This window comes from Cebidichthys violaceus, unplaced genomic scaffold (assembly GCF_023349555.1).
Source record: "Cebidichthys violaceus isolate CVI_PGR_0920_01 unplaced genomic scaffold, fCebVio1.0.p SCAF_11, whole genome shotgun sequence".
NCBI lineage: Eukaryota > Metazoa > Chordata > Actinopteri > Perciformes > Stichaeidae > Cebidichthys > Cebidichthys violaceus.
The window spans coordinates 10,013,491-10,038,391 of record NW_027176274.1 but is presented as its reverse complement, the minus strand read 5'-3'; the positions used below and the strand labels follow the sequence as shown (position 1 = coordinate 10,038,391).

Here is a 24,901-nt window from a genome sequence, read left to right as displayed (position 1 = left end):
TCACAACTCAACATTTTCCTCATGGCAGCATTTGGCAATTTTACGGCATGGACTTTTAAATCAAGTCAATTTTTTTAGACAATATCACAAATTTGTTTTAAGGGGCTTTACAATCTGCAGAGGATACAATACCCTCTACCCTTAGTCCTTTCATTCGATTAAGGAAAATGTCCCCACAAACCTCTCTAACAGGGAAGTAAACAGGGAGGAAACCTCAGGAAAAGCTACAGAGAAGGGATCCCTCTTCCAGGATGGAATGATATAAAATAGATGTTTTCTGTAGAAACAAATCATGAGCAAAAGCAATATTTTTCCTCTTACAAATGAAAAGTTGAATTCATGAGCAACGAAATGCACCATTGCTCAATTGAATACACTCCTTGATATCTAAACTTGGCAAACTTTAGATATATATTACTGTGTAACCAACAATATAGAGTGAGTTTGCTGACTCATCTCTAGTTATGCTTTTGTTAAACCTATAATTTTCGATTTATAGCCAAATCCGTTGTTCAAGAAGCTATGTAAGTTTGCTTCAAATAGCTAAATCATTTAAAATACTCCCTTCAGTGACCACAGAACAACCTGCTCTTTAAATACAAACACAATGATTTCTTCTTCAATAAACTTAAAGTAACCTTCTGTAAATGTTTAACGGGGAACTCAAAACAGGCAACAAGTGAAAGCAGTAATGTAACTTTAATTATTCAAGTATTTGTTTTTTAATATAAAAAACATACAATACATAACAACAACCCCTTGCGGGATGGATGCTTTCACAGTAAATGTCACATTAGCTTATAATACTACAAAACCCTTGAAAAAAAAGAAATGAAAATTTGGCCATGAAAGCCACATTTTCTGAGAAGCACAAAATCTTTCCATGATGTCAGTAGCAGCGCTTCAGCAATCACTGATATGCCAGATACATACAATAATACATCCAGTCTGTAATGGCCTTAGCTACAGTTAAACTCATACTGGCACGACATGATACTGTATTTCTGTTGATATATGGAAGAGGCGATGCGCTGAAATAGCTGCTGACAAACAGCAATCATTAACCAAGAGCAGCAGCTGGAGTAATGAGCTGGTAGCTGAGACACACAATTACCTCAAGTACAAAAAATGTCAAAGAGGAGAAAAAAACTGAATGCATCAAAAAAAAAACAACAACAACAAAACATCTGGCTTTTTCGGAGAGAAGAGGCAGTGAAGTTATAAAAATATGTAAACAAAAACATCAGGCAAAATTCATAAATAAAAGAACATCCTATGTGGGTTCATTTTTAGCAATGCAAAAGAAGAATCATCAGTTGAAAAATATCAAATTAACTTTCAACGTGGTTTGGTCTGTTGGGAGACAATAGACAATATACTGCAGCGTATATTCAACTGTGTTTATTATAAAGATGAAAAAAGGGGAGAGCAGCTCGACTGGAGATGTAGTTTTACCTCGACAGACAACCTGGTTCCTTGTTAGATATGATTACTATTTGCTCTCTCCTTGTTAAGAATGTATAATATAGTTGTGATATAGTAATTTAGTACCTAATTGATTCCTGCATAGAAATTGTCTTTTGGCTTGCTCTCCTACAGGAAGATCAGAGTGCTTAGTCAGCAGCCATGCAGCTAGTAGAGATCCAGTGTCTTGCTCAAGGACACTAAAGCAGGGCATGAACCAAGGTCGTCTGCTTCAAACACAGTCTCTCCCCATCAGGCCACACTACTTAATGCTTCACATTGGTTGACTTAATGCTTATAAGGAATATTTTATTCAAAATTACTTTTCAGCAACAAACACCACGTTTTGATTATGCGTGAGAGTACGCGCTTTACAAGCCTCATGCATTCATTAACAATCGTGATGCATGATCAGCAGAGAAATAGACATAGATGGATGCTAATGAAAACATTTGTCATCAAATAGAGACTTGCAGCAGCCGTCAGTGTTTTTACATTACTCAGTGTGATGAGATTTGAAAAGGAGAAAAAGGCAAAGAAAAAGAAAAAAGTTGTTGTTCCCTTGGGTCTCTTAACATCTCAGGTGCTTCTTGCTGGACATGTCGTTCCAAATGCGGTGCATCTCCTCCGGGGAGATCTGGTGCACGGTGATAACCCGTCTGTACCTGCAGAGACTGTAGGCCATTTTCCAGTGATTAAAACCACTGTTCTGATACGGGTGTATACCCAGCTTACGCAAACACAGTCCCACATACACATCCTCCAGGTGCAAAAGTCTTGTGTGTAATGAAGTCTTGAAGATAAGCTCAGCAACGTCTGCTGAGAACACGTAGCCGGTGCCTGAGCAGAAAGGCGGGTATCTACTGTCAGGATACAAGTCCCTGGACATATACCACTTACTGCGCATATCCCTTATGGGACCACCGTTTATAACATAGCCAGTGAAATATCTCCTCCGTGGCTTGGTGGTGGGCTTCAGGAGCTTGTAGATCAGATTGTCCATGTTGACAAAGATGTCGCTGTCGGTCTTCATGACATACTGCGCTTTGGGGCAGAAGGTAGCCACCCAGCGCATGCCCATCATGGTCTTGAGGGTGAGGTTGTGGTAGGAATCGATAAAGTTCTCCACCACAATGTCATGGAAGATCTGGCTCTCCTGCTCCACCATCTGGTTCAGGACGGGGTCTGTGTTCCTGCCCAGCAGAAAGATGGTGAGGATGTTGATGTCGCCGAAGGTGCTCTCATCCCCCCAGGTCTCCCGGATGGCCTGCCGCGCATCAAACTCCTTGTGTGTGGTGCTAATGAGGATGACCAGGAAGGGAGCGTCACTTTCGCACTTCTTCGGCTCATTGATGACAAATTCAAAGGCATGTGGGTTAAGGGAGCGGGTGTGGATGTTGGTGAAGGTGATGTTTTTTGGGGGTTTCGCAGTCTTGCGTATAGGCACAGACATGTGGCCGACATACGTGGCCGTCGGGCGAGATATACTCAGGTACCACAGAGCGCTCGCCCAGCAGACCACAGTCAACAGGTATAAACATGACACTTTTGAAGGCATTATGCTGCATTTAGGTGTGTTTTGATCAGCAGGATCTTATAAAGCTTTCTTTCCTTTAGCAATGTTTCACCCAGCGAGGCAGCATGAAGCTGCTCCAGCGTGCAGTTTGACATTAATTGTCAGTAATGGATTACTTCAGAGAGAAGTGATGCTGTTTGTGTTTTTTAAAATCGTATGGATATCCAATTTCTCTTGATGACATTCTTCTTCTCCATTTACATCTGAAAGAGAGAGAGAGAGAGAGAGAGAAATACATTACATGTTTATATATATACATAGCAATAACAACAAGTTAACCAAATAAGGAAATGCTGAGTATAATATATTTATATATATATATATATATATATATATATATATATATATATATATATATATATATATATATATATATATATATATATAAGTACTCATGTACTGTAGAAACAATGCAAACGGAAGTATTGATAGTATTTACTCAGGTAAAGTAAAAAGCATATCAAAGCATACCCTGTGAATGCTTTAGTATCAAAACATATTAGATTATTATAGCTGATACATGAATGTGTACATAGTATTTCACTGTTGGTAGAGGTGGAGTTAATTTAAACTATTGTGGAGTTACATCCAATTTATACCAATATATAACAGTGATTTGTACATGAATCATTTGGAAAAGATACTAATAAAAGCTTCTTCCCTAAAGAAGAAAGTCATAAGATTTATTTATCATCAAATGTTTGTCAACAAACTATCAATAGTCAAACATCTTGGGGTAAGATTTCTGGTCCCATCTTGATGATAAGATGAAGGTGAAACATTTTATTGAACGCAAAGAAAATGAAATGTTCTAAGAAATCCTATGAGACACAATACAAGACTATTGTACTACTACTACATGTAAACCAAGCTATTTGATGTAAACATGACCCTATGTCCTCTCCCTTATGTCTGATATGTAAAAATAGCTGTGTACATTTGGTCATCTTATGTGGTCATGCCCTAAAATTGTAATTTCTTTTTTTGTCAGTCCAAAAGAAATTTAGAAAGTATTGGGGATCTAAATCCACATCACTTTGTGCTGGGATTAGATTCTGATTGTCACGATTAACTGTGGCACTGCTGTTTCAGAGCTATGAGACCAGCGATGTGACTGGGAGAGAGTATTTAGGTGCAATATATCAATAGAGAAGAAAAGGGAGAGGAAAGATGAACCCCAAAATTATGAATAGCTATTTACATATTGACTGTATGAGCTAAAACAAACAAGCCTAATTCTCCTTGACAATAATTCACTACACGTTTACTAAAGGCAAACTCATTAAAATATGCAAGAATTATGATCAGCAATGGAATAGTGTCAGTGGAATATGCCAGAGGCCAAATTTCATCGGTGGGGGGGGGGGGGGGGGGCATGCCCCTGGACGCCCCCTGAACCACTCAGCTGGCTACTTTACTCCAGATCTTTGTGGAAGTCCCAACGTACTGTTCACAGCCTATCTGTACCTATTGAGACACAGTTTGAGATAAAAATAAGAAACCCTGTGCTTTATAGCTTACAGTCCTAAAAGGCACTCGTATTAACACTAGACAATGGTGATCAACACCCCCCCCTGCCCCCCGCCCTTCAAAGCAGTCTAGAACCGGGTCTGTGGCTCAAAGGCAGCATTCTGCATAACAGTGTGATATGGTGGCACAAAGGAAACACGATGCCATGATAAACTTCTCCCCTGGGGGGATTTTTTCCCTCCCTGTTAGTTCAAAGCTGCGCTGCTGTATACTGTCTGCCTGTGAGAGGAATTGTCATGTCTATTTTTTTTTAGCAGTAGTTCTCCGGCACAGACACTGAAATGGCATTCATTTGAGCTTTTTGCGCAGTAAGTGAGCAGTATATGTTAGCATGTATATCATGTATCCTGGCTTTTGAAGCTCTCAGTGGCTTTTTTTATTTTTTTTTATTCAGGGAAGCCAGAACAGGAAAAGCACTTCACAGGAGAATGGCCATAATGTAATGAAACCCTACATTTACATTTTCAAAGCTGGAAAGTAGAAAACCCGGGCTGAGCAGAAACATTTAGCTGTAATGACATGATTTGAATTCCATTTAACCGTAGACTGCAATTAGTTGCAGTCTATACCCATATTGTAAAGCAAGGTACTTTGTTAGACTGACAGACATGACATTAACATCAAAGGATACAGTACATGCTTTGAAAACAATGAAAACAATGCCTTCTTCTTTGTAGAAAGGCAATCTCTTACATGGATCTCTTATAAGGACTTTATGACTTTATGCCCGTGAACTGAGAAAAAAACCTTCTCATCTTGCACTGTGACTACATCTATACTATTTATTTGGTGTCAGCTTGAGAATAGAGTCTAACACATGTTGTTGCGCTCAGTTTATGTTCCCTTTTCACCAGAGTCTTTCAGCAAAACTCTTATGTTGAGAGTATTTGCTCCCAATATCAGACTTCTCCTCCCCTTGTGCTGTTACAGTTATATCTCATAGGATTTAGAGAAGCAAACAATCGTTCCCTTTACCAACAGTTTACTCAGACGCCAGAAATACACAGAGACGGCAATACTTTCTAATTCCAGAGGAGGGTAAGGCAGCGGGAAGGCAGAATAACAGGACTGTTTGCTTTGAGGTTAATAACAAGGTGAAAACAGAAACCGACACAAAAACAAGGCATGTACTGTGTGTACATGTACACATGTTCAAATACACAATAACCAGGGCCAGCTGACAGCAAGCAGTCACTATGTCCCACATTGTCACTTTAAAATCTAAAATATTTATGAGACGGAACTCCTGACAGAATCTCCCAGAACAAACACTTCTAAACTGGTCTGGGTTTTCCTGTGCAAACATACACAGACACACCACCAGATTAGATAGACTACTCAGTTTGTCCCAGACTCTGACTGATGCTGAAGACAGCACATTTTGCTACTTCTGAATTTCATTAATTAGTTCAGAATGAGCTGGAGATTCTCTGTGCCTAAGCAAACCTGAAGTGATAGAAATTACATAATGTCTTGTCTCTTCAATGACTGACGAACCATGGCTCGGAGAAAAGGCTAGAGTTACACCTCTGTGCAGTCATTTATTTTTTCAGGGCCGATCAATCGAACCAAATGATGAATCGCTAATCCGTGCAATTATAACGGCCATGATGACTGTGCATCATTCAGTGCATCACTTTATATTCAACATCAGACATTTCTGTGTGTGTGTGGTTTTTATCTCCATGGCTGAGACAGTGATATAAATGGGTCTATTTGCTATTGAGTCCGGTGGCAGCATATATCAGTTGGTGAGATATTAACAAGACATAAGTTTGAGAAGGAATGGGTAAGAGAGAGATGGAAGGGGGAGAGACAGAGAGATGTAAATCCTGATTATGAGAGATTTATTAAGCTGGCTGAATTTTGCTCGACAATCTGCTCTCAACAAAAGAGACCTGACGTAATTATGCTTTTTGCTCTGCAGCCTTGTTTGACCTCCAAAAGATAAAGTGGCAAAGTGAAGATTTTCTAAAGAAAAGCTGCCATTCACAAAGATTGTGGGTTATTTATAGCATCATAATAATAATATGATCAAAGGCTTTTTTTTTTTTAAACAGAAAGAGAAACTTCAGAGGAGTCATAGTTACTGAGACGCAGCTAGTCAGCTACTGCACGTAATGAGCATTGTTGCATCAGTGTTTTAGATCAATACAATGATAATTAACTTTTGAAAAGCATATTTTGATGGCAGGTGAGTTAATAAGGATCCAGTTAACACCAACAAATCAAAACACCAGGGATGATGATTGGCACAACTCTCCACTGCTGTGACTCTGGAAAAATGCAGATGAACTCAAAATATCTCGTCTGTCAGAATTATTCATCAAATCTAAAATGTGCTCTTTAGGCCCCACTTTGTTCAACAGCTCATTAAGTGAATTTCAGTGTAAACTGAAAATAAAGTTATACAGAATTGCATTATATTGTATTGCATTGGATTGTGTCGCATTGCAAGTGACATTAAACAATGACCAACTGCAATAAAACATACATATCTCCAGCTGGAGACACGCTAAAATATCGATCTATCTGTTCTCGTACTTGTGTTTATCAACAAATACATTTTTTGACATTCACTACCACATACTGGTCACCTGTCAACCGATCACTGTGGACACAGTGAGTAACTTCATTTGTTATCTTTTTTTAAATCACAGCTCTGTTCTGCAGTTTATTTCGGAGGTCTTTCATGCTCAGTCTCAGTCAGTTGTCTGTAGATGAGATGTGGCTGCTCTCGCTTGTGGTTCGATGACTGTAGCATGGAGTGGAGCTTGCAGGCAGGCCGCCAGACCTTTGCAGAGCTATTATCCTAATCAGTCTCCATAACACTGGATGTCACACTGAGAGTCAGTCATAAAACCTCCCACTCTGTGGGACCAGATTGGGCAGGTGACTGTCAGAAAGGACAGTAAAACATAAAACATGGACACAACTGTTGAGCACTGGACCCTCAGGACATGAAAGTACTCCAGAATCACAACAGGGAGGGGACTGAAATGAGGAAATAATTAGCCTATACTTCCAGCGGAGACCCAATTTATCATGATTTATTATACAGCAAGAGGTAAACTTGTATGGGGAGCACAGCTCAAAAGACAGCCATTCATCAAGACATGACATTTCTTTTTCCAAGCCTCTGGGTTGACTGTTTGGCGGACTGGTTTCTAAAAAGGGGCTATTACACTCTCCTCTGCACACAACAAAAATGTTTTGATTCATGGCCCCATGACTACCTATAGACGGTTCTCCAAAGTGTTTTTCCAATAACAATGTCTCAGAGCTAATAGATTGCCAGATTGAATTAACTGGTTCATACAAAGCTGGAGTATTGAGGGGAACCTGAGCTCAACATTTAAATTGATTACCTTGGCTTTCATTTGACACAACACTCTTTGAATAATGCTGGTTATACTTTTAATTACACAGCACACTAATGACAGACCTTAAGAGATGACACATTATTTGCATTTGAATATCTTACTCAGTTTATCGACACCATGCTGTTTTAATAATAATAAAAGTGTTCAGTAATATATGGATGACAGTATGAAGGTGGAAATCCTCAGACTTTTAATTCTAAATGTGGATTATAACAGCTGAGATTTTTTTTTTCCAATAACTGAATGACATATGAATACTGATGACAGGACTGCCTAATAGCAGAGATGTGTGAAAAATGATGTGAAAATTGTGGCACAGCAAGTGGTTAAGTCTTAAATCTCCCTTGCAAGCATCATGATAAAAGCTACATTTGTAAGCTGATAGATGAGATTTCATCGACATAGAAGAAAGGAAAGTGACCGTGCACACATTTTCAAATCCATTAAAAGATGCTTCTCACTACATTTACTTGATCCTCTCTACAGTTTATGAGCCATTTTTTCTGGTACTCTCATCATAAAACACAAATGAAAAAGGAACAAGTTGAAAAGAGACATTTTTTAACTATACCAGACTGTGCCTGTAAAGCTTTTTCATCATCCTGTCTATAAAAGGCCGTTGTGTACTGTAAGATCAGTTGTTCTGGAAACAAAGATGGCTTCAGTATATCAACTGAGAAAAGACACACTTCTGCTAAATAATGAGGCATCGCTTTAAGCGACAGCCCCGTTAGAGCATTCATTAATTAGTATAGTGTTGCATTTATATCATTATTTACTTTTCTTTCTGTTCTGTGTCTATTATTCTTTGCTGTAAGTCTATCTCGCCATGTTGCTATGGTTACCCGCAATGTTAAACAACATGAACTTGTAAAAATGAATTATGATGATTTTTTTTTTTCCAATGTCAGTTTTTATTTCCCAATGCTATTCACTAAATGTCCACTCATTCGGGCTGAGGCAACAGCTAACTGGTTTGTCGTGACTAGTAGACCAACGCTTTATGAGGAAAAGTGGAAAGTCATCGGGAAGATGGCAATAAAAAACTCTTGTTATTGTAAAAAAAGAAGCATGAAATAACATTTCAATGACAAAAAGGAACTGGGGGTTATGCACAACACAGGTCAGACCCTCCCGACCTTCCAGCTCGGTGAAGTGCAGTTTAGAAGGAGAGACACTGGGTCTTTGGTAGCCCTGCCTGCAACAGTCTCATTGGCCATGACAGGCATTTTCAGAAAGGTTCTTCAGGTTGATTCAGTTAGACAATCCTCATACTGATGATGTGTTGCACCTCATTGGTTATAAGCATACCCCCATAGTTAAATGGCTTCCTGTGATAAGAAGACATGTTTTTCACGTTTATTCATGAGTGATTCACAAGCTCATTGAGCCCCTGAGAGACTCCCACACATCAAAGCTGCAATAGGTGTCCTGTACATTGCTGAAGTGTTCTTGGTATTTCCGTCTTTATTTGAGCCTCTCTATTGCCGACATTGCTAACTACTTCTAAGGAGAGGCATGATGAGGAAAAACATGCTCAAATAGGTCAGCAGAGAGACCAATCAGCCACAGTACCATCTGTCCCTCTAATGACTACCTGGCTGCTCTGTGATGTGACACGGTTGGCTGGGGAGGCTCCATAGCAAACATCCTCTCATTAAGTCTCTGCATTTCTACCCAACTCTGCACAACTGACTTCCTGCATCTCTAACGCACAAAAATATACCGTGCCCCTTTATCAATAGTCTGTGCTGCTCATCCATCATGTCAGTCTTTTAAAGCCAGAAAACCACATGCCTAAAACCACTTTTTATGCATTTGACCTGCATGTAAACTATACTTTTTTGTTTCCACAGTAGAAAAGTATGAGTGAATAATTTTGCTGTTGATAGAGGATATGTCAGGCCTTCGTTGAGCCTCATGATGTCTGGGAGCCTGTGTGCCAAGACCCGGATAGCCCCGTTCCACTTTATCCCCTGGCTGTGTGCTAATGCCAAAAATCCAGGGCACTCTCTGTAACTTTGAACACATCACTCAAAATTGTGCTCTCTGGACATTTGAGAACTGATACTCAAATGTGCAGTTGGCAATTTGTGTAACATAATCTTCTGCATAATAACGTCTTGCTGGGAGCTCTAAAATCCTCGTCTGTTTCATTATTATTTCATTATTTAGCGCATGGAGTAACTACTCAATCTTAATCAAAGGGTGTCAGTCATTTTTGGGATAACATGATATTATGCTATTTGTTGTAGATTGAAAGGATAAGGCTAAAGTTACGGGTCTGAAAAGTGAAGCTAATGCAGAACTTGCATTCTTTTCAAATAGCCATCAGGGATCGACTCCTCTGGTTGAAAGCAAAGTCTGATTACATAGAAGTCTACGAGAAAATGACCATACTTACGCTTGATTTATTACTACAGTAAACATTGTAAACATGAGTTTATAGTGTCAATTACTAGTTTTAAGTCTTCTTCAATACAGCATGATGTTCATTTAGTAAATTATGGTTCCGCATAGAGTTAAACAGATGCAGGTATATGCTTAAGGGTGTGTCTACCTTATGATTGACAGGTCGCATTGTCCGGTTTGGAAATTGTATGTGTTTTCGTCTCACAACTTTTGCTCTTTCACAGTGAGTTTTCAGTTCATAAAAGTTAACTGTGACCTTTTTGGTCGGCTAAAATGAATGTACAAAGCTCCACCTTCTTGAGTTACTTCTGGTCAGGGGAGATTCTACGGGTCTCTATTCTTCTTAATATAGAATATTGCAACCGTATCAATTAATTGATCAAACACTTACTATGCAGCACTTATGCAGTAGAGAGTAAAGAGGTGGTTGAATATGTTATACTTGTATTTGCTGTCCCCACTGCTATTCAAATAGCCTACCATAATATAATACCAGTAGTTTCAAATTCACTATGGAAACACTGTTCCTTGGTAACAAAGACATTTGTGTTCAAGAAGGAAAAAAGGTCTTAAAGCCGTCATCGCTTTTTTTTCTTTTCTTTTTTTTATATCTTTCATACAACTGTATTTATTTGTTTTGGATTGAGATAGTTTGCTGTTCTGGAAGAGACCAGTTATTCATATACAATGGCCATAATTCATTCTGGTCAGACCTATAAACTCCTGCCAGAGCTTATAGACTCACATATTAATTCCTTTAGCATTAACTTATTGCTCTGGTTAGATGGAGTTCAAAGACAAAAGTCTAATAAATCAGTTGGCCTGCCGTCTGTTTGACACATAATAGCAATTCCTCTAGCTGCACCTAATCATGAACACGTATGACGGCTTCTTCCATGGAGTAACTTTTCAAGAATAATTTCCAAAAAAGAAAAAAAATCAGAGTCAGAAAAACTCTCAACTGAATATACTCTATGTACTATATTTCCTTGTCTATTTTTAATAACACTTTACAATGAAAAAAATGCAGAGTCTTGAAATTATAGGTCAAAAGATGAGATAGCATTGTCATCAGTATTTCTTTCTATTTCTGTTGGATCAAGGATCAGAGGTTTGCAGTTTGCCCCGTCCTGTTTAATGCCTTGGCCTCAGTGATTACGGTCCTTCACATCATATTACTTGGGACAAGATACAGAAACAGACAGGACAGGACTCGATCCAGAGAAAACTGAAACCAGACACAGTACAGACACTAACCCAATGACAGTATTTTCTCTTGTGGGAGAGAGTCTGTGTTTCTCACTCATGATTTTTGTACTAAATACGATAAGGATATAAGAAAAAATGCTCAATTTCTTGTTGGCTTATTGAACTTTTTATTTAATAAACATCCCAAAACACTTTTGTGAGAAAGTTCCAGCTGTTCTTTGTACTCCTATAAATTATCTAAAAATACACTAAATACTGCACACTATAACTCCACTATCTGACACTTACAACATTTAAGATCATGATTTTTTTTTTTAAGGAACATAATAGCTGATGATTTTTGTGCTGGAGAAATTTATTGATTATTTAATCAAGTGTGATTAAATAACAGAATAATAATGATTGGATAAATTATCAAAATTAAATAATAATACTGATAATAGATTAGCAGGTGCCTCATTGATTGACATCTGGTACACAAGTAACTGTCTTCCTTCTACTCCTCACCCAAATAAAGTGAATGTAACATTTTACATTATCTTGAGCAACACAAGTTAGCTAACTAGCAAAGTGAAGAGTAAAAACATCAGCCATGTGTACATACTCTATCAGCAACCTGATATGAATTCAATATCTCTTCTTTACAGACCTAGAATTGTCAAAATAACCATAAAATGGCAATAATAATAATAATGCAGTTTCTTTGCAATATAGTCACAGATTAAAGACCTGCCAGTCATTATTGAGTTATTCAGGTTCTGAACTACATTCTAACACGATGTACTCTTAATCATCTCATGTAAACAAATCAGTAATTATAATACAATCACATCAACACTCAGATTATTTACTATATTATGTTCACTTCATTTATTTATTGCACATTATTTTGTCTTTGTTCTGTGGATGCAAATTAAAGTTATTGACAATCACAATGTCAAATTGGCAGCCTGTGTGTGGACAGAGATCCATAATGCACTTGCTGTTTTCTGATGTTTGCAGAGATGATCATTGAAGCATTAGTTCACAGAGCGGTTGATCTGATTGATGCCGGGTAGTGGACCCCATTGATGTACAACTGAAGCATGTTAATTAGCTGTCCCATTGTAATAGATAGTATCTCTATTGAATCAGCAACATGCAATAAATTTGCAATCTTGTCATACTCTTCAGTTTTTCATAAATTGAGAAATGAATACAAGCTCATTTTGTCACAAGGCAGATGCTTCCTATAATGCTGGTAATGAAGAGAAAGGTTGCATTCCAGCTCTCACATATCTTAATATTTTGTCAGAGCAACTATCCAGTTCTGTGGCATAAAACATCCATCAAGCCAGCTGTGCGTAACAATGACACATCGCTGGGATACTTTCAAACTGAGCCATGCATTTAAACAGATAATTATTTAAGTAGCTCTCTAGGAAGTCATTTTTGCTTACACCAAGTTTTAGAAGTAGCTCATCACAATTTAAGGAAACGGTTGATGGCTTAAACTGACAAGAGGATGTATTTTTCTATCCTTTTCTGCCCAAGTCATGCACTCAAGGAGCATTTTTATTCTGTGTGCATCATGCAAGACAGTATGCCTTTGGAGAAGGGAACAAAGAGTAGTGGGCACTGGGCAGCATCTGTTTAGGGAGAAAGAATGCTGGCATCATCCCAGCAGGATGCCAGCTTCCTGTTTGTCTGCAGCTCTGCTTTGAAAACCTCCTACTCATCCTGGCTCATAGCTAATATTATTCGGCAATACCTGATGGCAGAAAGGTGCAAGCAATCCCCACGGTAACCATTGGCTCAGGATCTTTGACTCGACTCTTCATCTTCTAGTCCCCCCCGTCACCGTTATTACTCCTCTGGCACCAACCGCCTGCCTGTCATCTTCCCGTCAAACATAGAAATTAATCTTATTGTTCCAGAAGCAGCTAATGATGTATTCACAGACTCTGCTGTGCCCGGGCTTCAAATTAGTTTTAACAGTTTTAACAGCAAGTGTCTGAAGATAGGATCCCTCCGAAATCTCCATGCACTGCTATGCTAATATGTACAGTAAAGTCCCATAGGGACACAGTGGATGTTGCCCGAGGACAATATCGTGCTAATGAACAATCAAATATATTGGAATTAGGATAAACTTTTATTCAAACTATAGCCTCAGTGATTACGGTCCTTCACATCATATTACTTGGGACAAGATACAGAAACAGACAGGACAGGACTCAATCCAGAGAAAACTGAAACCAGACACAGTACAGACACTAACCCAATGACAGTATTTTCTCTTGTGGGAGAGAGTCACAGTGTTTCTCAATAATGATTTTTTTTTAGCACAACATACTGTCCACACTTGTGGAGGAATATTAGCTTCCAATCTTCAACACATGTTTAGAGGAAAGTGTAATTGCTACCTGCTTTATGACAAGGACGTGCTTCTTCAATTAGTTTGTTCTAATTTTTTACAACTTTATTGACAAATCAGAACAAGGGAATGTCACACTTCTGCACATTACATCTCCAGAGTTAAATCATAAGTCACAGATATAATTAAAAAAATTAGATAAGATAAGTTTAGCATTTTGATTTTGGTTGAATGTTAATTAAGTCCTGTGTCAAGCTTCAAGCTGCTTTTGACATGTTCAATATCTGACCGACATCTAGGCCAAACCTTCAATTATAGTCTACTTCAGTAGCCACAAGCGGGTATTATATTGGAAGATGGGACACCGGGGGGAAAAGAAAGGAAATATCTTTTCAGATACAGTTAATTGAAAACTTTTTCCTTTTGTTAAAAAAAATATTTGCTATGGCAAATGAGTAGGCCAAATATACAGTATAGATATGAGTTTATGATGATAACCTTGACAGATTGATTGAAATATATACATTTTGTATTTTAGGCATTGGTTGACAAAAGCACTTATTTTCAGTGGGCAACTATTTATTTTGCTGACTGCATTGGATTAAAGCTAAGGTTAGCTCCATAAGTGGTTGCAAACTATTCTCCAGCTGATTTCTGTTTCCAGCTGACTCCTTTTAAAATGTTGTAAATGTAAATAAACAAACAGTATTGCTTCTGTTTTGCAGTGCTAGTTAGTACTAGTGATAAATAAGAAAATGTAATGTAAGCTCAAACTATTATTTTGTTCTAACACCACAAAACTGAAATCTGATTGAGCTGAGCGAAGAAAAAAAAGAGGAAAATAGAGGGAGAACAACATTTTGTGACTATTTTACAATTTGCTGTGAGACTGTCTTGCTCAGTCAGTGAGAAAACCAGCAAATTAAATGCATTGGCCTTTTATAGGCTATATGAATATTAACTGCCATTCCCAAGCGTAATTGTGTTTATGTGATAATTAAACTTGAACAACAATTTAACAACAATCCCTATGTAGAATTGCTGTGTTACATTTCACGTCCCTAATTTACATATGAATGGAAATTGTTCTAGCTGCCCATTATAAAATATATGACAATACTTTCAGCTCTCCCAATAAAGGAACGTAATGGTGCTGCCAGTTTTGTGTTATTCATATCAAAAATGTTCATTCAGCTTGATGTAGCTTCACTCATTTAATTGCCAGTACAGATTTCTCTCCAGAGTTTGGCTTGATATAATAGTTGAGCACAATCAAGCCCTGAGCATAAAATATGTAAATGCAAATATTTCCCTCATGTTTCAGTCAGGGTGCAATAGTCTGTGGGAAACAGAATGTAATTCTTTTGTTCGTCTGGTTCAAATCAAATCTCATCTCCCTCTGCAGAGAGATGGAGACAGTGATTAGACATTTTAAACTAACAGAACATGTTACTTTAGTTATTTAAAGGAACGCTATTCAGTTACAAGGATGAACATGTGAGATAAAACTTTACCTCTCAAAAATGTGTTTTGATTGTTGTCAATTCACTTGGCTGTTTGCCCTTCACTGTACAAACTGATGCATGTGCAGCATTTGGCACCAGGGGGCTGTTTTCACATTAATCTGCTGAAGGAGGAAGTTCAGGGGGAGACATCATAACTAGTTTGGAAGTGGTCGGATATGCATCTCACAGAAGTGTGATGTGGAAACCTGAAACACTGAGAACAGACTTTTCACCTTTTTTAATGAAGGAGAAGATGTAGACGTGCTTTTAAGAAGTCAATTTTACAAATTATTGTTCAAATTATTGTATTTCAATAAATCTAATGGTGGGGATCTTAAACGAATAAGACATTATGAAAGGAGTAATATAATACTGATGAAGTATGTAACACAACCATGAACATACTTTAAGCAAGGTGGAGTGCAAATATATTGAGGAGTGCTACCTGTGTGCAAAAGTCTCATTGGCCTTGACATGTGTTTTTAAGGGAGGTTCTTCAAGGACGCAATCCCCATATCAATGTGTTGTACCAAAACACATTGTACAAAATCTGAAACCGAGACACAAGATGGATTACATGTCAAATGAAATGGAAAATTGTATGAAAAAGCAAAGATGATTTTACGTAGGTCTGTGCTACAAAAAGGGATTTGCTGAATGAACTATGCAATGCAGAGCAAAGGGACAAGCTGTGTCACTAACTGAGAGGCGACAGATCCCTTTTATCTCCTTAACAACCTGATTTTAACAAGTAAAGCCTTAAAACAACCGTAACAATCTGTCTTGATGACCCCTCTGATGTTCAGAATTTACATTTGAAGCCATACATTTTCTGTTGCACTAGAAATAACACAGCAACCAGGAGATGAACAGACAAGTTTCATGTTGCAAAATGGCTGTTGCTTTTTGCAGCATTTCAGTACAGGATGAAACAGGATGCAGCAGCTACTGCAGGAATAATGAAGGCTAGATGGAGAAGAGATGAATTATGGGTCACTTCCATAGTGGCTGTCACTGCATATCTGACATCAAAAGACGGAGCAAAGGATGAGGAGGAACCGTTCTCTCAAAGCCATGATCTGAGAAAACCAGATGGTGAATACACTGAATGAAGGAATCTACAATTTTACTGTCTCCTACAAAAAAACACAAAATAAACAACATCATGTGAGGGGGAAAACAAGGTCTTGCGGAGCTTGACAAACAGCCAAATTAGTCATGGATGGTGTTTTCAATAGGAGGCCCCTTGAAGTATACAGATTTCTTTAGATATATTTAAAATGTTTGTGAATTTATGTTGAATTCAACAAGACTAATCACTTCACAGATGATTTTCAATTTATCCAGCAAGATCTGAGTCTTCCAAGTAACAGTACAACTTTAACAACTAAGTGTAATTGTAACATCTTTAATAAATGTGACTTTCTATTTATAATGTTACTAAAGGCAGTTCAATGTTCACAATAGAAATGATCAAAGCAGTCCTCTGTAGTGGGTGAAACAGAGGTTGATCTTTTAAAGGTATAGTGAGTGAAACAAGCCCTTTAAGGTGGTGATGATTTAAGGGCAGATTATAAGATAAACAACTGCATGAATGGAAAAAAGTGCAACACGGATCATAATGTAAACAGGGTATGCGCTGTATTTTTCATTATGTTGTTGTGCGATGGATTAAAATGAAGAACTAGAGTAGTGTCATTCGGGACGTGCCAGTTGCACTTTCAGAGCGGGCCGATTGCTTGGTCCCGGAAAAGTGCTGCTTGCAGCTATGTCAAGAACCGCTCAGCGCTGGTTGACTCCAGGGAAGTGAAGAAGAGCTTGGTTGTAACGTTAGTATATCCAGCATCCAGCAGTCAATGAGCCACGGCCTGAAAAAGCCCGCTATGACGACACGCTAGACTCAGCCCTAAAGCCCCGCCCCCGCTGCTGCACAGAGCGCTGTTCGCAGTTTATTCAAAGTTTATAAATATTGAATTTGTCATGTGATAGTGATAGATAGATGAATAGTTCACTAGATATGCAAAGGACATACACACACACACACACACACACACACACACACACACACACACACACATGCATAGCACACAGAAAATCTGTGCTTTATAGTTAGATTAACCTTTTCTGTGTAAATGGAGTAAAGCCTTGAGGCTACTTGAGTTAGCTCAAGCTAGCTGCTATACTCACACATGACAAACTCTACTAGCGGCAATAAAGCATCCTTTACAATAAAGCGGTGACTTTAAGCTGTTAATGCTCTGCCCGCAACTTTGCTTTGTTAAAACTGCTTCCTGGGTTCATTTTCCCAGTAGTGTTTGAGTAGAGTAGCTACTTTTCTAATGTTGTAAAGTAGAAAGCAAATGTTCCACTAAGTAGTGGGGTAGATTACATTAATATGCACATTTGTTTATTACTTTAGAGTAAAATGGCTTCAATCCATTAAGCTTCTATCTCTCTGAGTAGCTTGCAGTGTAGACTTCTACTCGCAAAGTGTACTGTAGCCTAACTAATGAAGAGTGTAGCATGTAGCTTCACTACAGCTAAAGTATTAAAGTAGCTTCCAATGGCTGCTGCTTATGTAGCATTTCATAAGGAAGCTCGCCAGCCAACAGCCAAATCATGTGTCTTAACAGGATGGCACTGTAGAGAAAATATCAGTACATGTTTTGAGGTGCGCTCCCTGCTGCTGGTATTTGGTGATGCCATTTGTCACATCGTCTGCCAGCCTCAAACATACAAGCTTACGTTTTGATAGCTAAAGTATTAAGTCTTGGCTCTGCTTTTGTTTGTGTGCTTGGCACAAATCAAATCGGTAATGGAATGTTGTTAATGTTGCTGGCTGTTTTATTACATTGTTCTAAATTCGGGCTATGGCCCTCGGCTGGGTGCTAATTTCTGCATGTGTGTTGCTGTTTATTTATTATATGCATTGCTATTTTGAATTTATTGTAGTGGCTAAGCTTATTTTTCTCTTGTTGATTAGTGATTTGCAATATGATGCTTTCCTGCTGTGTCATGCTAGCGTTTCTCCTAAGGTTGTTGTTGTTGTTGTTATGGAGAGGCCTCCAAGTTGCTCACTTTAGACTGCTCTCTAGTTATATTGTGCATTGTTGCTTAAGGAATGTTTTTCTGCAGAGCTTGGCGTTTGCTTGTGGGGAGTGAGAAGGTCAGAGCCTTGGTACCAAATATCTCTGGACATACTCTGTATTCACACAATTTGTTACACTAAGTTGACTGAGGGTTTCTAACTTTGCAATGTTAAGTGTAGTGTTCTTTCAGAATAGATATTGAAGTGGACACAGGAAAAGAAAATGATTACAGCGTTTATGTTTAACAACTATAACCTCAAAATAAATCTCAGACATGAGACTCTGTGGTAAAAAAAATTGTCCTTACCATAGACAAAATATGATGTTATACAACAAATGGCTACCTGAACTTTATTAAAGTACTACTATATCACCTTCTCTAATGGTGGCCATTCCTTTATTTCAGTCAGGAAGTCAGTGGTGAACTGAAGTATACAGTAAAGATTTGTTTATCTAGACTGCCTTGTGTGTGAGATTGGTAGTGGCCATATATCATTGCATGTTGTATGGAACATGTGACAATAAATAGACATCTGTGCCTCCTTGTGCTACTGCAAGGCTTCAATATGTTACCACACATCGTGAAGACAACAGGATATGTAAAAGCAGATTTTCCTTGAATGTGATAACCCTAGCTCCTTAATTTATCATCTCAGCACCTAACATTTCGAGATGAAATTCTAGTCAGAGACACTTACAGTACGTCAAGGTAGTGCTGGGCGGTATTTTTTAAGATTCTGGCAGTTTCACGGTATATCACGGTATTTTTTTTTCTCCCTTGACTGTGTTTTTATATAGGTTTATAGTGGCTTACTCTACTGTCAGGAGTACATAGAATATAAAAACATTTTAATGTCATCATGTTTAAAGGCTTTGATTACTATAGGGTTTGCTTTGCCCCACAAAATGTTACAATATATGAAGGAATCAGAAAGTATGAAACAGTTGCAGAATGTAAACAATTTGTATTGTGCAAACTGCAACGTAGTAAAAACAGAACTTAAAAGTTTTACAATTTTAAGATAGTTGTATAAACACTATAAACTGACCTACACTGTTGTAGAAAGGTGGGCGACTGTACGTAGCTCCACTTCCAGCTTGCTTCGGTGTTGTTTGTATAATGTTGAGATCGCAGTTTTTGTTTATGAGTCACAAACTGTTGTGTGCCGTGGTGTTGCCCTGTTAAAGAGAGTTAGTTGTGGGTTATTAATCGTTGTGTTATAAAATTATAACCATGACTTAGGGGTCCCTCTCACTACATAAGTATGCGTTTGCTCCGACCGTAGCGCTCTTCGAGTGAACAATATATTTTGCTGCCTGTTGAAGAGTTACAGCAGTTGTTTCAGCTATGCACCGGTATGACGGTGTATCAAAAAATTGTATTATACGGGAAATTAAAACCACCCAGCACTATGTCACGGTACAGTATTGATTATCTATAGCAAAGGTTACGAGGTTAGGGAGCTTTTAAAGACTTCAGTCAGCATGAGCATTCAGCTGGAAGAACTAAACCGTCCTCAATAAACATACATAAACATTAAAACTTATTCAATTAACAAAACAAATGCAAAGCACATAAGCAGGGGGTTGAGGCAGTGGAAGGGAAACTGAGTGTCACGTTACGTTATAATGGCTGCACTGTACACCTGCATGAACACCTGCATGAGTTAAATTGGATGTTACTAATCAGCTGATAGCCAAGCAGCCAATGATTGTAAAGCATGGATGAAGCAGCTGATACCAATCAGCTAATGCAAGCACAGCTTCAGTGTTCTGCCTGATCTAATGATATCCTCCATTGCACTACTCTTTAATGTTTTTAAACTGTTTTGATTGTAAGAAAGATTGCTTCATATATAATACAGAAGAAAGCATTTTCTTCTCCGCAGCAATGCCAGGGTCAAACAATTTAAGTTTTTCTTTACCCAAACAGATTTGTCCTTCTGACCTATGGTATCTATATTTCATTGTAATGCTGAATACATTATATGTACAACAACTCCTCCGTTCAACCGCTCTTGGGGTGGGTAGGTTATCTGTCCAGATGGCCGCTGAAACGCTGTGCTGACTGTATCATCTCAACTCATGTGGCAAAATGACCATGTGCTTTTCCACTGGGTATGAAATGGATGCCCTCCGCCAGCAGTCATATGGGAGAATCAGCTGCAGATCATCAACCCCAGAGCTGGCAGTGATTTCTACAAACACACTTCCACAAGGCAAATGCTTCCTGACGCGAAGCGTAAACCCAAGCTGTCCAGTTGATACTCATCTGGTTCACAAATATATTGAAAGATCCAGTAACTTTAATGGAACAATAAAGTCAAATATTGATAGTGGTGGGAGTTTATAGCACAGCAGTTGCTTCAGTATGAGCACAGTTTTTAGCCTGTGAAGCAGCTGTGTAACATTTCCTCTTAATGTTAAACAAGATAATTAATGCTAAACTCAACCAGTACTGCAGATACTGTACCTTGCTTAGATGATTGTAAGTTGTTTTATATGCTGATTTCTGAGAATAGTAAAAGCAAAAGGTAATTTATCGAGTTGAATGGGAAAATTGGTACCAAACATGTACCTAATAAGGTTGTCATCTACAGGTTAATAGGGATCTGTAAATGAGTGGTTTATGAAGCCATGCATTGATGTATTGATAGGATAAAAGCAGCTGTGGGACCTGCACGTGACAGGAAGTAATTAAGCTTCCACCACACAGAGTTGCTCATCTCGGCACATCATTTAATGCACTTGAAAGATTTTCCTCTTGCTCCAAATGCATAGTCACAGTTAATGTAAATAGCCAAGCGTGACCCTCCTGTCACCGAAGCCTTTCCCTTCTGTGGTAACATCAGCATTAATGATGAATCATTATGCAGTGGAATCTGTCCTTTTTGTCTCATTATCTGACAGGCTGCAGCTCCCCCGTCAACCACAAAGACACCTCTGTCTGAATCCTATTATCCTTCAGCCCCATGGGGAATGTGAAGAGGAACACCAATCCTTCTTATAAAGCACTTCACCATGACACATGTTGTTGACAGCAGTTACACGTGTGATGCGCTGCACTCGTGTCAGACAACTGAATATAAAACATGATGTCACACTTAACACCCACTATTGGACATGCAGGCCACACAAAAGTGTTGTTATTATCATTTGCACCCACACGAACACAATCACACAGCATGCAAAATGCAAGATACATAAGTTTCTTTTGTGATAAAACTGCTGTCTCTGTGTGTACAGCTCAAAAAGCAGGTTCTCTTTGATTCATCAACCTTCCCTCTCCCTCACTCCCAAAGCTCAGTCATGAAATATGTATTCACATATGTTGGGAACCAGAGTCAACGCACAGAACTGAAATAACAGCATGCTTCCTTTACCAATCACTGTAGCAAAACCTCCTACTTTTAGCTTCCAGCCCCTTTTCATCAGGGTGGATCAGGGAGGCACACCCTTAACACAATTACAGTTCACCACCGTGAGTGACTCTATCACAGACTCAGACCTTTTGTCTTCATTGATCATCAAATTAAAAATGGCACACTTTGATGATAAATCAGCACTAAACGCATTCTTTTCATACATATCATAATGCAGTGAATGCTGTACATGTTTTTATCTTGTATCGGTCACATCATGCAACTTATAATCTCATGCATAAAGCAGAGATCCAGCATGGCTGTTTCGGAGACTCAGCAAGACTGAAAGCAGAGCATGGGAAACGTTCAGCTCTAAGGCTCCCATTACAGGTACAGGTTATAGAAAGCTAGCAGCAGTCAGGTGTCTCCAGAGAAACTGCTCGGAAACAGCATGTCAGTGCTACGTGAGATGAAAGAGACTATTGTGAAACCCAAACAATTTAGAAAGTAAATGGATCCAGTTTGAATCAGTGCAGAGGTGGAACTCTTAGAACTATTAGCCACATACTGAACCCATTGTTTATAAATGCACTTAAAATTACCAGGCATTTTCCACATGCACTTGTTAAGGCAAAAATGGTACTCAGAAAAGGTGAGGAAGAGGTACTCAGAAACCTTATTAATAATGCTCTCCAGCTAGGTGTTCTAAATGAATACACCTCTTCTTTACAAACAGATGGCAGTAGCCATCGAGACGAAGATGCAAATTCCAGCCCTGCCCCAGAAATACATGTACTTCAAGCAGTTGGCCATGTGTCCACACAGTATCCCTGCAGAGACTAGATGAATAATGGACATCCAAGATTCAAATTAACTAGAACATTCTGACAAATGACATATTCACAGCTATAAACAGACATGATTCTAGATTTCTAGGCATGACTGAAATGCAGTAAGTCTCCTCCATCATGAAAAGAAACATGGCAAGCGACACAATTTAAAGTAAAATCAATACTATCTTTATTCTCTGTGATGTAGCTACAAAGTGATTCATGTCCACATCATCAGAGAAAAGGCTTGCCCCATCTGAAGTGTTGTTCAAGGCAATGTATTCAGTTCAATGGGCACAGTCGCCTGAGTTGATGAATAAAAAGAAAAGTGGAGGAAGACATGGTAAATGTTGCACCAAATCCACATGTCCAATTATTTTTTCTTCCACCTGAAATATCCAAGCCCAATTGTGCACAAAGCCTTCGTCTCAAATTGAAAGTGACAGAACCCATGAGTTAATCTTGGTGACTTTTGTGCTTTATTTGTATTTTCAGCCTAATCAATATATATAAACCTTCTGCTGCTGCTATTTAGCACTCAAGGCTGTTAGGGATTGTAGTTATTATGCTTAAAGTCAAAAGTGCATACACAGTAAAAATATATGCTTCCACTAAGCCACTCTGGCTGGGAGCCTGCTGAGTGGTGTGTAAATGGAGAAAGTAAATTACCATAATACCACGTTTCTGGGTGTGGCAAAAGGCACCAAGGACATGAGAACACAGAGCATCAAAAAAAAAAAGCTTGTGCTGAGTCAAAAGCTGTTTTCAAATGCTATTCACATTAAATTGTGTGAAAGGCCTCCAAGGATATAACCACTGAATGCCCTTTATGGAAATTGCATGCTTTGACCCACCCAATGAATCTGTAGTTTCAAGGAACTGTGATTGAGATAAAACCTGATTCAACATAAAAAAATACTTAAAGGAACAGTGTGTTACATTTAGGGGGGTTTATTGCCAGATATGAATTATATTATATGCTTTAATCAGTGTATATTCACCTAAAACTAAGAATGTTTTGGTTACCTTGGAAAACCACTTCCACGTAGTCGGCCATCTTGCACCGCCATGTTTCTACAGCAGCCCAGAACGGACACTGGCTCTGGTGAGAGCCATTAAACGGGCTTCGGTGCCAAATAATTAAAGATCATAGTATTGATAAGCCCCGACGTTACTGGTGTTTTTATTAATACTTTTTAATGTTGTGGTGTCATTTATTATCACCCTGTAGCGCACATCTGCTCTTCTCTCTCTGTTGGGCTGAGCTCCTCCAACTACACACAGACACACACAGACACAAACACACACTCACAAAGCACGAGCAGATAGTTCGCTGTGGTGAAGTGAACCAGGTGAAGTGAAGGATACTCAAGTTGACGGCAACTACGATCTTTACTGTACGTGCAGTAAAATATTTGTTCGTAAAAAGCCAATACTTCTGTAAACATGTAAATGAAAGTGGAACTTAATTCAATTGGCCACCACCTCTATGTTCACACAAGCGCAGCGCGCACGGTCAGCCAAAAGCTTTTTTTGTAAACTTTTCTGCTGACTGAAACAAAGCAGCCGGGTCGACAGAAGACAGGAGGAATGACTGATACTGACTGATGTCTGTGTTCTTCATTCTTGATAAACTTCACTCAGATGTTATTTATTTAATTGACATTTTAGATTTGTTTCCAGTGAGATGTAAATTACTTTATATAGTGACTTTGCTTTTGTAAACATAACTCTTGCTGCTCTAGAAACAATATTTTATATGTAAAAATGATGAATAATTTCTAATTCTGTTCTGAAGTTATTTGGTTTTAAAATTGCATATATCTTTTAAAAAACAATTATTTAGTCATGTAGAAGAACCGAGTAATGATAAGAGTAGCCCACATTTAGTTGGTTGCAACTTGCCACAAACCACTATATGACACTAAAACATACACACTGTCCTTTTAAGGTATGAATATCATTATATTATCAAACCTGTCACTTGGGGCCAGCCAAATACAGTCACAGTTTTTTATTTCCACATCTATGAGACACTGAGCAGCTTTATCTTTCATTTAGAGTTGTGTTTCTGTCAACTTGGCAAAAGTCCAATATTCACTCTCCTTTTAGCTCTGTTTTTGGTCTCCACCAACGACTAAATGCCAAACTTTGGTCAGCAGTTAACCTCGCTAACTTTGTCTGT

At 38.5% G+C, this 24,901-nt stretch overlaps 1 protein-coding gene across 1 annotated transcript in view; it reads right to left on the bottom strand.

The window, feature by feature from the left end:
• Nucleotides 1-779: 779 nt before the first annotated feature.
• Nucleotides 780-24,901, bottom strand: part of b3galt1b (UDP-Gal:betaGlcNAc beta 1,3-galactosyltransferase, polypeptide 1b) — a 45,515-nt gene continuing 21,393 nt past the window's right edge. Inside the window, exon 2 of the mRNA XM_068735017.1 lies at nucleotides 780-3,243. Coding sequence (XP_068591118.1) covers nucleotides 2,036-3,022 — 987 coding nt within the window. The 5' untranslated portion in view covers nucleotides 3,023-3,243 and the 3' untranslated portion in view covers nucleotides 780-2,035. The remainder of the gene's footprint in view (nucleotides 3,244-24,901) is intronic.